The sequence below is a fragment of the Leptonychotes weddellii genome, chromosome 6, assembly GCF_054177405.1.
Source record: "Leptonychotes weddellii isolate Sample4059 chromosome 6, ASM5417740v2, whole genome shotgun sequence".
In the NCBI taxonomy this organism is placed as follows: domain Eukaryota; kingdom Metazoa; phylum Chordata; class Mammalia; order Carnivora; family Phocidae; genus Leptonychotes; species Leptonychotes weddellii.
In genome coordinates, this window is record NC_138374.1 from 4,079,582 (window position 1) to 4,092,816 (window position 13,235).

Here is a 13,235-nt window from a genome sequence, read left to right on the forward strand (position 1 = left end):
CGAGAGGCCTTTGAGGAGTCTTAGTTCTTTACAGGTACAGAATCAGAGACTATCATCTGGTGCAGAGCCACGTGAGACACCCCGCCCAATACGTATGTGATGGAGGCCACAAAATCACCAAGTGCAAGGCCATCAAGGTCCCCAGGCCGCTTACAGGACCCCTCGCCTGGCCCAGGGTGCATGCGGGAGAGGCCGCTTCGCCGCTGGGAAAGGGACCGCGCTGGCCCCCCAGGAAAAGGCTGAGGCCAGTAGGTCCTTCCACTGGCCTCCATGGGGATGCTGTTCCTAAGAGGACTTGGGCAGGGAATGTCGGTTCCTTTTAAGTGATTAAGAGTCAAACACTGAGGATGACTGTGTCAGTAGGGATGGAAACCAGGAAGCCAAAACCCAGGGCACACAGCTTGGAGCTGAGGAGCTGTCTTCAGGTGATGATGAACTTGGAGGTGGGACGTGAAGTCATCTCCACCCTGAGTCTCGGCAGGGCGGGGGCTGCCAGTCAGCATGAGCCTTCTCCCCCACCTGGCTGGCTTCCGGCAGGCCCATGCTCTTGGCAGGAATTCCTGTCACCACATGACCATGATCAGGCGGGCGCCCAGAACCGCCCATCTGCCCACACCGGCCAGGGCGGCTCACAGGGGCCTGAGCTCAGGAGGGGAAGGATGCACCAGAGAGGAGAAGGGCTTTGGGAAGGCTGAGAAGGAGGGTACCACTCCTCCCACTTCCCGGATATTAAAACTTTCCTGGTGGCCAAAGAGAACATAAAAGAAGGCCAGAGCGTCCAGGAGCGGCAGGAGCAGTGCTGAAGTAAAACACTGCCACAGGGAGACAAGTGCATGTTCAACAGCAAAGGCAGAGACTCATGGCCACGGAGCGGGGCCTGGCATGAAAATAAGATAATTGACAAATGCACCTGTCCTGGGCCCCTGCCCTGGGGAGGAAGTAAGCAGAGGAAGGACAGGGGTCATTCCCTAAGGTTTCCCATGCACGACAGATCTGGAGGAATCAGGACAAAGCAGGACCGAGCCTGCTCCTGCCCCTGCAGCCACTCCTGACCCAAACACAGAGGCTGTTTCTATAACTATCTCCGCCCCACCCCATCCAGAGCTAAGCGGCCAGTCAGCACCAGAAGCCTGAATCGGGGAGAGGCAGCGGCAGGAAGAGTCTTGTAGGGCCCCTCCTGCCGCAACTTCTCCAGCTAAGAGCATCGGACTCTGGGTTCTGAAGACAGGCCACCGAAGTCCCCAGGGTCTCTGCTGCAGCAGGCCCCGGATCTCTGATGGGCCCGCGGAAATCCCCGTGAGGGGACCCCAGCCTTTCCATCCAGGCCTGCCCCCACCTCACGGAGGGAGGGCCCTGCTCACTGGGCTGTCAGCCTGACTACGTGTGTTTTTGGCCATTACAGACAGCTTTGTTGGCAGTATCTTGGCACTGCCAAAGGACAAAAGGGACAGGGGGCAGAGGGCACAGGTACACAGTGATCCAGATGCTCTGAATCCAGCACACAGGTGTTTGCAAGAAGCAACACGGAGACTCTGGCTTCCAGGAAGCTAGGCAAGAACAGGAGAGGCCGACAAGACCCCCCAGCTGGGGCCGAGCAGGACCGGCCTGCACTGCTCCGCGCCCCAGTACAGTTGCCGGGAGGAGCTTGTCCAGCCGGCCCCAGCAATCCTACAGATGCCACCTCACTTAATGCACAGTTGATCAGCTCCCAAGGGGCAGGTCCAGGACTCCATCCCTGGCCAGGATGACAAGGGCCTCCCCTCTGACCCCTGAACTGTCGTCAGGTTCCAACCGAGCACCCACCGGTAGGATGGGGAGTGTGGCAACCGACAACTCCTCATCTTTCCGCCCTTGTCTTCAAAAACAGAATGGGCACAAGCCAGTCAACCAACTGCAAGTCCAAGGCCTTTTCTCGGACATGACCTTCTGCACCAGAAGCCAAACTGGGCATGGAGATATAAGCCACAGAGGGGGATAATTTGGGCCCTCCTCTAAGGCTCCATGAGCTCTAGAGGAAATGAAAGCTCAGTGTGAAAACAACCAAGGGACACCGAGGTGCGCAAAGACAGAGGGCACTTGTTCGGGGTGCTCACTTTCGGAAGCTGCTTTTCCACAACGCAAGGAATAATCACAGTGCTGACAGCTTACGCCGCTGTAGTACTTAGTTTTGTGCAAAGCTCAACCCCAGGGACGAGTCCCAGACCCCTCCAGGCTTGTCCCTCCCAATGCAGAGGAGGAGAACGCAGCTGGGAGGAGAAGGGGCAGCCTGGACCACAGACCCAGGCCTTCAGGACACCCGGCCCTGGACGGCGGCTCCTGGCCCCTAATCATTGTGCCTGAACCATGGCCCCCAGCCCCTCTGAGCCCCGTGCACTCTTGTATCAAGACTGGGGGCTCCCCATAGAAGTGTGGTTTCCAGCTCTATCCTCAGAGGTGACTTGGGGGTCTCCGGGGGTGGCGGAGGGCAGGTCAAGAGAATGTACCCAGAGCCCCACTAGCTCTATCTACATGCCCTCTTGGCTTTTGTCTGTTTTAGATATTGGGCTTCCCCTTCAGATGCCATTGAAGAAAGGGTTCTGCTCTCACAGAGTGGGCTGCATGTCCCTCCGGCTCTCACCCCGAGGGAGTCTCTGAGCTGTCACTTGTGTTCCCAGTGGGCAGGGGGTGCTTTCACTTCTCCCCACCTGTCCTTCCGCCCACCCCGATACCGGCCCACGTGTCATCCCCCACGATGGCCCAGTCCTCGGGGGGGCCCTGCCCCGTGGCCCCACCTGGACATACCTACAGTGGACCACTATGGGCCCGGCGTGGGCAGGGTTGAGGGCCTTCACTTTCTTCAGGAACTTCAGCATCCCGATGGGGGTGAAAGGCACTCCAAAGTCCGGCCAGCTGGTGAAGTGCAGCTGGGAGATGAGCCGTGGGGCTTTGCAGCCATCGGGGAGCTGCTGCGGGGGACAGGCAGAGACATGAGTTGGGGCACGGCGCCTCCCCTCTCCCCGAACATCACTTTCTGAGGATGCTCACTCCCCGCCCCATACACACCCCGCCATCCAGGCCCAGGGCAGCCAGACACCTCCCTGAAGCTGGCCCTCGGGCTCACGAACCCCACAGGTGAGCAGGGCGGCCACATCCAGTCTGCCTGACAGCCGCACTTCATGCCTGTGTAATTACCAGCAGCATGCCCTTCCACTCCCCAGAGTGTCTCAATTTTGAGGGAAAAGATGATGTGGCTGGCCGGCCCACCCGCGGCCCATGAGCGCGGCTCTCTGCCCCAGATCACGGAAGCCTAGGTAGGGTATACGCAGGTGCACGTGTGCGTGTGGGTGTGACTGCGAGACACAAGCAGGGGACAGGAGAAATGATAAAGCTCATCCTCTTCCCTTCTTTGCTGCGGCTTCTAGAAGCCCCAGACTCCCGGTTTCACAGCTAACGACGTCAACCCCTCTACCTCTGATTCCTGACACCAGGACTTTCTGTTTTTCCCATTTTTTTTTAGTATTTCTTAAATCTCTATTTCATCCGCTTTGTACACAGGCATCCATACTGAAGAATACCTTGCATTCTTTTAGGCAGGGACGGGGCGGGGACAAGCAGGAAATAAGTATGACAAATACTGAGGAGGTTACAGAAATATTTTGAGACTGTTAAAAAAATCCCACCTCACCACTTCGGTGTGTGAAATGACATCATGCCACTGGGGGAGAACCCCCAATCCGGTGCCCCCTCCTACAAGTGACTCAACTTCCTCCACCCAAAAATGGTGAGGAGGGCCCAGGAGCATCCAGAGCTGTCTGCAGACTCCTGTGCACCTGTCTCTTCCTCTGTAAATTCACATCTTCAGTCCACTAAGCCTGAACCCATCCCTGCCTGGCTCTTGGTCCTCCACAGTCCCCTCTCAGAGAGAGCTGCTATAGCACTGGGGAGGGAGGGACGAAGCTTTTCATATGAAAAAAATCAGATGTATATTTACTCTTGACACTGCTCTCTTGGAGGATCACCTTTTCAGAAAGCCAATAACTGAAAATGCTTACGGACTGTATGCAGAATTTCCGGATGGTGTAATCTACCAGAACCACGCAATCCTCCACGCACACACGGATGTTTCCATAGGTCCAGCATCCCTGGTCCGGCCAATACTGGGAGCACTTCTCCTACATGGGATGGTTGCACAGAGATAACTAGGTCTGGGGGCGCTCTGTTGCGCACATCAGTGCCCCCGGCCCCACCATGGGCACACACCAGGTTCCCTCAGACAGTTCCTGGAGCTGGGAGAGGGCTGAGAAAGCGGAGCCACACAACTCATGGGGGGCAGCCCTGAGTTTATACCCAGGCCCCATTCTGATTTGGACACCAAGGGTGAGTGAGGCTCGCACAGAGAACAGCATGTTTCCCAAATACTTCCCGCTGGACCTGGATGTCTTTTCCTTGCTCAGGACAAAGCTGGCTGGTCCAATGTTGAAGAGTGGTCAGCTCCCCACTGCTCTCCACCTAGGACGAGGCTGATGTGGGGATCTGCAGGGGACGGCCGCATTGCTACACAGAGACCCATCTCTTTACCTGCCCTCCCTCTGAGCTACCAGTGGCCACACGTGGGGACGGTGCACCTGCAGCCTAAGGGGAAAGAGGCCTCCGTGAGCACGGGGCACAGGAGTGCGTGAGGACCACCCAGCATTTGCCTTAGGACGCCTTCCTAACGGGACAACGTACCCTCCCTCCTCCAGGACATCTCTGAAACACCCTGAGGAGAATCAAATGCTCAAAGGTGCTGGGTTGGGCCGTTCCTGGCCTCCTGGGGACCCTCCAGGACCCCTGAGATGCTCCCCTTGAAAGGCCCCTGCTTGGGCCCTAGGGCTGGTTCTAGGGCCCCCCGCAGGGCTGTGCCTGTGGATGCTTCTCCGCCTTCCGCCTCCTGTCCCCCCACGGCTGCGGTCCCCTCCCTCCAGTCAGATCATGAGATGTTGAGGCAACTGCATTTCACAACGTTTAGCCAGAATGTTGAAGCCAGGGAGACGACAAGAGAAGTGTAAGCAATTAAGAAAAAGGAACTCTATTGAGAAATGATCTCATCTGAAATGGTGAAAAATCAAGATACAGAAGCAGGCCAGCTCTGAGTCACAGAAATGGAAAAATCCAGTAGGAGGCTTCAGAGACAGATCAGAGAAACAATGTCCAGTGACATGGCAACAGGATGCCTGCTAGGGGAAATGGCGTTCTCTGAGACCCACTGCCCTGTGCTGGCCTCACTGGGTCTCCTGTTTGTAAACAAGCCCCCTCTACCCCCACCCCCCGCATAAGTGGCAGCAGGGGGGGCGCTGGTCCCAGGGGACACCGGGGCTTCCAGGGCAGCGTCCGCCTCCTCTTTGGGGGCCAGGTCCTGCCAGGGCATCTGCTCGGAGCGTGGGAAGGGTTCAGGGTTCCTGCCTCGAATTCCCGTCTCCTGTCACTCTTTCCATCCACAGGGCAGGATTCACCCCATGGGAAGGGTGGCCCTCTCCAGCCCTGTTCCAGCCCCCGTTGGAAACAAAACAAAAACCCCATCTTACCCAACAGGAAACGGTGACTGGAGGCTTTTTCCTGTGCAGTTTGGCACGCATGAAACAAATTAGCGAAGGTGGCACTGGGAGGGGGCTCTTCCCTGCCTGCCCTGCCTGCAGGCCAGTGTCCGCCTCGACCCCCAGCTGAGCTCCCCCAGTCAGGCCCACTACTTCCGTCTCAAATGGCAACCCTTCCCCTGAGCCCGAGCCCAGCTGCCTGGGTCCCAGGCCGGTGCGTGACGGCAGGGCTGGGGTGGGGACCAGCACCGTGCTGGACGCAGGGACTAGGAGGACAGAGGTCTCCCAGCACGCTGGCCCTTCCTCTCCACCTGCTTGCCACCGCCTTGTTCTGGCCCCCTGCTGGAACATGCTAGAACACAGTCTCCCCATCCCTAGCAAGTCTCCTTCTAGCCTAGTCCTTGTTTTTCTAATGTGTTTCTCTAGTCTGGGTAAGAAGCAGGAAATCCATTTTTAATTCTAGTCTGAGGCCCACCATATTACATGCCCAACACGCTGAGCCTCAGTTCTGAGGTCTGCGGCTCCCGCCAAGGTGTGAGCGCAGTCGGCAGGCCGGGGACCCTCGGCTGAAAAAAGAATTAGCTCCACGACATTTTTGCATCATGGTCTAGAGCAGTGAAATGCTTGGAACACAGCGTATTTATTTCAAGGTAAAAATGCTGTGAGCCATTGGTGGCTTTTTTTTTTTTTTCCTCTTCTTCTGCGGCGATAAGGGAGAGGAATAGGAAAAGGATGTGGTGAGCAGGCCCCCCAGCGAAGTACCAGAAGCTACAAGAGAGTCCTCTGTGAGTCAGAAGGCTGGGCTCACCTCTTTCCTTTCTTTTAGGTTCGTCAACATGACGATGGTGGCAGACTTCTGTTCCCAGATCATTCTCCAGAAGTCATTCACCGTTTCCTGTTTGGGGCCTGTAGGCAGAGGATGATCCCAAAGTCAGACCTGAACAGGGTCACCGTGGGTCCCAGCCCTGGTCACCCCGGCCCTGGGGCCCCGGGAAGGCCGCCGCGGCCCAGGTGCTCGGAGGCACGAAAGGGCTGCTCAGCTGACCCTGAGGTCTGCGGCTTCCCCGCCCTGTCCCACCTCAGACACACCCACTCCTCCGCTGGGGCTGCAAAGTCCTTGGGGAGTGACACAGTGGCGCCCAGGGGGTGACCCCATTCACAGGCAGTAAGGGGTATTCAGTGAGGCTTGGGTCAGCCTGCGTGTCAGAGTGGTGTGCGCCCACTCAAGGGCTCGTCAAGCCTCCGCAGACCAGAGCCCACTCTGGAACTGCACAAGTGTCTGTGTGAGAGAGACAGCCTGCAGGCTGGCCGACTCACCCTCCATGTCTAAGCCCCTCCCCTCATCTCTCAGCTGCCCCTGCAGCTGGTGGTGATTCAGTGCCATCCAGGGAGGTGTGGGCTAATGTTCCTGGGGAGCGTTCTGAACCAAAGAGAAAGCGTCCCCAGAAGAAAGCCCTCTGCCTTTTTGCTCTCCTTCCTGCCTGAATCCAGACACAGTGCCCAGAGATGCAGCAGCCATTTTGTGACCCTGAGGAAGAGATTGACCCGCCACGGGACAGTGTAGCAGGAAGATAAGAGGCCCCTCTCCCTGGAGCTGCCCCCGCAGCCCTGGGCTGTCTCCCCTGCTTAGGGGAGAGAGAGAGAGAGAGAGACGCCTCTCTCTGTGTCAGCTAATGTCTGTCGGGTTTTCCGACACTGTTGTCCTCTGGGTCCTCAATTAATAAGTCCTCAACTGATGCTGATGTACACTGACTTTCGGGACCTGCTGTCTGAAAGACTCTTGCCTAAAAGGGAGGAAGTCCAGGATACCTGCTGCCGGCCCCGCATCCCCACCTGCACCAGCCCCCGGGGTGGAGGCGTGGTAAGACAGATTGGAAGCACTCACACATACAAAGTGGATTGTGAGCAAGGTTGAGGGCATGCTTCCAGAGCTGAGGCATCCTCATGGCCATGGCCTTGATCTGAAAAGCTACTCACTCCCCTCCCCCACCGCCCCGAAAAAAACCACCACGTGGGAGCCACACAGAGCTCAGCCAGCTGAGAGAAACGCAAGGCTGTCTACAGTAACAAGCAGCACTCGGCCACGGTCACCACTGCCCTGCTGGGCGCCCTGTCTCTGACTCACACAGGTGTGGAAAAAACGTGTCTGTCTGTCTACACCTACACATTGTGCGGATGCACATCCAACGTGTCTGTGATGACACAGTTACCAAAATGACCACTCCCGCCCTGCTCATCTGTCTGTCCTGACCACGGGAGGGCCAACGCACCCAAGGGCTCTAACACGTCTGCGCTTTCGAAGCTCGGTTCAGAGAATGAGCTTTATATGCTTCGCACACGGATGCACAGAACGACCTCAGGATGCTTTCAAAGATGCAGACTGTAATACAGCATTTCTGCCCAGCTCCCAGGACGCGCGGGCCTTCCGGGTCAGCGGAGCGCCGCCTCGAGTCGCAAGGCTCTGTGAGATTCGAGACAGCCCTGCATGCCGTGAGCGCAGGGACAGGGGGGACAGACTGCATTCAGGCACCAGAGACCCAGCACTGCCCACGTAGGAGAAGCCGAAATGAAGCCCCCGCATTCCCACTATCAGATGAGGACACGGTCGCCATCCACGTCATTTTACCCGAGTCACGTTCTCAAAGTAACAATAAAAAGCTTACCTTGAGCTGCGATGAATTTATTCTTCTCTTTGTAACCCTAGAACAGTAAAAACAGATTTGTAGTGTTTCATAATTACCTTTCCTGAAGGATTTTGTTATTGTTTGGAAAGTTAACACAGTAATCACGAAAATCTTGGAAAACACAGAAATACAGAGAAAACTCACTAGCAATTTCAGAAAGAGTGCTACTTTTGTTTGTCCCTCTGTAGACTTTTTTGTCAATACTTGCCCAGGCCCACACAAACACATACACACATACAGACAAGCAGACACACATTTAGTTTTCTTAACTGGTTAATATATACAAATTCTCCTCTACATTCCATTTTTATGATAATTTTATAATTTATATTAAATGATCTATTAAGGTTCAATTAAAGTGGATTCTTAATTTATTGAATATGGTTTTACCGTACATTTGTCTAACCGGTCCCTCCTATCCTATTTGGTCAGTAACGTAAAGAACACTGTAACAAACATCCTGGGTGCTTCTCCATTTCTTGAAAATGAGTCCCCGGACAGATGCTAATTCGAAAGGCCTGGGTATTTCCATGCGGCCCACGAAGGTTGTGATAATTTACATTCCTGCCCGCCCCGCCGCAGAGAAAAGTCATGATTCACACTGAGCCCCCAAATGGTCCAGGCATGGGCGTCATGCCGGGTGGAGGGACAGGAAAACAGCAGACTTACATCTATGTAGGAAGCATTGATGTAGTCTGAACAGGGGCTTCCATCCACTTGGCTCAAAATCACCCTGGAATGATCATCTGTTTAACAAAGAAACAACAGAACATGGTATCAGGATAAGGAAATCACGCCCGCTGTACATATCTTCCATCTAGAGCGTTAAACACTACAAAGGGACATGAGCAGGTCTCCCACCGAGGTCACAGGGATGGAGGAGGTGTCAGGAGACCCTGCATGTCATGAGGGTGTCATGAGGGTGGGAATGCATCTGTTTCATTGAATACTGCGTCTCAGCACTGAGGACAGTGCTCAGACCCCAACCAGGTGCTCAGGAAAACCTGTGGGATGACAGCAGACGTAAGGATTTCAGTGTCCAGGAGTGGGAGCGGCTGGATCTCCCCTAGACAGCGAACAACAGCAGGTGCTGGGACCCGACAGTGAGATCACCATATTCTCTGAAACCCCAACTGGGTGCCAATATTAACAAGTGTTGGTGTACTTGGGATAGCCCTGGATGGAAGGACAGGAGCCCACTCTCCCAGGCTTTCCAGGGAAAGGACAAGCAGACTCCACACCCCGATCCTCATCCTTCAGGTTGGCTCTAGGGATGGAAAGTGGGCAGAACTCACACAGACCTGGGCTGAGCACGGTGGGCCACCTGCCTGGAAGACTCTGGCTTGTTGTACAAGCAGTCTCCAGAGTGGGAGGGCTGACCACAGAGAGGTCTGTGTGGGCGTGTGGGTGTGTGGTGTGTGTTTTCTCTGTGTGGGAATGTATGGTGTGTATGTGTGTTTGTGGGGTGTGTGTGTGTACACACACATCGGGGAGGTTTCAACCAGGGCCCCATTGTGATTTCAGTGGGTCCTTGTCACTCCTGCCTATGAAGGAGGCCACATCCTCCATTAAAAAAAATGAAAAAAAAAAAGATGAAACATTTTATTTTATGACTGTGTTACTAGTTAATATAAAGCTTAATGTAATCCCAACTGGATCATGTATATATATTTTTCTGATTTTAAAGGAAATTAGATGGTTTCATGGGACCTTAAAAATGTTGTGGCCCTGGACCTGGGTCTCCACGCTGAGGTGTACTCTTACTTCCCCGGGGAGCAGAAATATTGAGGACGCCCAGATTCAGCCCAGGGCCTGGGTCGAGGGTCACAGCTGCTCTTGGGGTTAATCATGCTGTGCTGGGAATAGAGCTTGGTAGAGAGTGAGTGCTTCATACGTATTTACTGCATTAATTATGGAAAAATTCTGTGTCCTTGTCCTGTTTTATCCCCTCCTAGTCCCCACAGGACTGAAACTGACTGGGAAGGATGTGTTGTGGTGTGGATCTGGGGCAAGGACCCCGATCATAGCTGTTGTCTCCCGCGGGCCTGGAAGGTGCTGCTGGCCTCAGACACCTATGGTCTGGATGTTGCATCGTGGGCCAGGTCTGTCCTGTGCTAGCAGGATGGGCCAGTGAGGCTCTCAGGGAAAGTCATGATCCATATGGGGCAGTCAGGGTATCAAACCCCAAACATACAACCCAGGCGGACTTCTTTGTGAGACCCTCCTGCTCAGGGGCCGACAACCCCAAAGCAGAAATAGCTCTCTCTGAACATGCGTAAAGCTAGTTGAAAATAATGTGGAACAATTTACGCTTTGAGAACAGCTATAGAAAGCAGAGGGCAAAAAATAGCCTTCTGGTTAGATTTAGAATCTCGCAGTTTCTAAGAGCTTCCTGTCTTTTTATTCTGAAAGTCACACTTCACTTTCAAAACATGATTTCCTGAAATTATCAGCTGTTGCTGTTTTTCCAGAGCAGAGGATGCTTTCTCCCAACTGGCCATCGAAGCTTTTCCACAACCCGACCTCGTGGACCTGAGACCCCCCTGCACCATCTCCGGCGAACCAGCCCATTCCTGTCCTGGGTCCCTAGCCGGCCCCACCCAGGGGCATCTCTGGCCAACTCCTCATTGAATCAGACACGGCTCTCCCTCAGCCTGGGCCTGGCTGATGTCAGATGCCACTCCCACCGGTGATCTCCAGGGCACATCCTAAGTGTCTCCATGCTGCCGTCCCACAGACCCAGTGTCGCATTAATGTGAAACACTTTCCATCCGTGCACAGCACCCTGGCCCCTGATGACTACCAGCACCCCACCCTCCTCTGCATAGTGCTCCCGAGGGCAGGAAAGCACTGGGGCTGGACCCTCACCCAGTGGGGGTGGGGGGAGGCAGGACTGGCCCTGTCTCATGTTTATACTTGCAGGAAAGGCCCACTTCCCTCCTTAGCACAAGCTGGAAAACACAGCTTGGAGAAAATGTGCTGGGGGTGGGCTCTGCTACTGGGGGAGGCAGCGCCCCACCCTGGGCCATCACCTCTGCGAAGAGGGGATGGGGTGCAGGTAATTTCCACACCTGGCCATTAATTCCACTCCCATGAGCCTCACCAAAAATACTTTTAATTATCAGTGTAAATGTCACCTTTTAAAAACTATAGAGGTTTAGTAAGTAAGAGACAAATGGGGGTCAGGAACCTGGGAAAGTGCTTGGTTTGGACTCGATCCTCAACCTATACATTCAGCAGATCAATGCATAAATTAAACTAATTAATGAAGCTAATTAGTGGGGTGCCTGGGTGGCTCAGTCATTAGGCGTCTGCCTTCAGCTCAGGTCATGGTCCCGGGGTCCTGGGATCGAGCCCCGCATCGGGCTCCCTGCTCTGCGGGGAGCCTGCTTCTCCCTCTCCCACTCCCCCTGCTTATGTTCCCTCTCTTGCTGTGTCTCTGTCAAATAAATAAAAAATCTTTTTAAAAAGTGAAGCTAATTAGTTAAACCAATAATAGATAATAATACTAATTTCCAAATATCCTGATTTTTAATTTGACACAAAATATTCCAAAGATCCCAAGCCTACCACCATGGTTCTCCTCTTGCTTGAGCTGTTCAAGCCTAGTAGTTTGCCTCCTCCCTTCTCTCATAACCCACGCCTGATCCCCCCAAATTGTCCCCACTGCTTGTCCAGAGTCTAACCTCGGTCCAAGCTCCCTCCCTGCCCAGCGGCACGACTACACAGCTCCTGACCCATCTCCTTGCTGCTCCCTTGGCTGCCCACACAAATACGATTTGGCCCAAAGACTATTTGGTTAATTTCTCTTGCTTTAGTTGGATCAGAGCCTCACAGGGGCCTTTGCAAAAAAGACTTGTAAATCCTCTGTTTGCAAAGTGTGGCAGAATTATTTCTACCAAGTGCTGAGAGTCCAGAGGTCACACAAACTGGGCGGACCACAGCTTCTCTTGCCTACAGAAGAGATGGACTTCCCTCTGATCCTAAAAATGCAACCAGGAGCCCACGCAATGAAGCCCACTGCACAGGCTGGTTTCCTTGCTCCCACGGAGGCTCTGTCTGAGAAGGGAGGCTCTCTGGGCTTACCTGGGGAGACCTGGAGTTCAGGATTCAAACCCTTCCTGGCTGCCATTCTGATAGCCCTATGAGCAAAGCCCACAGGAGGGTCCAGCTGCACCAAGAGTATCGAAATCCTCCTCGGCCAGCTTTTATAAAGACAGCTAGGAGCTTTAGGTTTGTCCTGGCACCAAGGTAGGCTGTGAAAGCTGCCCCCAGGGCACGGCCATCCAGCTACATCCCTGGACAGACCTGTCAGCCACCAGGCCCGAAGGCCTCCCTGGAGCTTGAACACCATAGCCCCAGGCTCCCTGTAGCAGTTGGGGTTTCTAAGCCTTCCCACAAATCTGCCAAAGCCCTACGCATTTCTTATTCTTTCGTTTCTGTCCTTGGTCCAGGGGACCCGCTGCTGGTGGCCAGGAGCGCTGAGTCTGAGACAGGAAGAGGACCAGGGCCACCAGAAGCACAAGACTGGGGCTCAGGACTGGATCCCATAGGAGGCCCCCACCAGCCCATGCAGGTGGCACTCCCCTTGGCCCCAGGGCAGCACGGGTCTCAACATCGAGCACAGGCTTGGTGGCCGAACCCACCGCAACAGAGGTGGCCCGAGCCCCCTGTGGGAGATGAACACCTACATTCCCTGTGCAAATGTCAAGCAGCAGTGTGGGTGCAGGCCCCCATCTCCGAGCCCTGGGACCCTGGGACCACCATGCTGCCCGGACAGGCCCATTCCCCGGGAGCTGCAAGGGAATGTCGATTTTACTCCAAATGCTACCCATACTGCAAAAAAGGTTAAAATCTTACTGGGAAGGATGTTGGGATATCTGTTTTTTTCTCTGTTTTCTTCTTTATTGGCCTGTTCAAAAGTTCCTTGTATGTGTCCAGATGGCAACGACTAGAAAAGAATACACAGTTAGCACTAAATGTGATGGATCTGAACACC

The 13,235-nt window shown here is 54.5% G+C and overlaps 1 protein-coding gene across 12 annotated transcripts in view; it reads right to left on the reverse strand.

The window, feature by feature from the left end:
- PTPRE (protein tyrosine phosphatase receptor type E) overlaps positions 1–13,235 on the reverse strand; it is a 148,909-nt gene that overhangs the window by 16,111 nt on the left and 119,563 nt on the right. For 11 of the 12 annotated variants that reach the window (XM_081823297.1, XM_081823298.1, XM_081823300.1 and 8 more), the window contains 6 exons: positions 13,097–13,187; positions 8,906–8,982; positions 8,216–8,252; positions 6,361–6,458; positions 4,032–4,151; positions 2,782–2,945 (listed from right to left, as the gene is read on the reverse strand). In XM_081823297.1, the coding sequence (XP_081679423.1) occupies positions 2,782–2,945; positions 4,032–4,151; positions 6,361–6,458; positions 8,216–8,252; positions 8,906–8,982; positions 13,097–13,187 (587 nt within the window). The remainder of the gene's footprint in view (positions 1–2,781; positions 2,946–4,031; positions 4,152–6,360; positions 6,459–8,215; positions 8,253–8,905; positions 8,983–13,096; positions 13,188–13,235) is intronic. The other variant, XM_081823294.1, reaches the window with a different exon arrangement.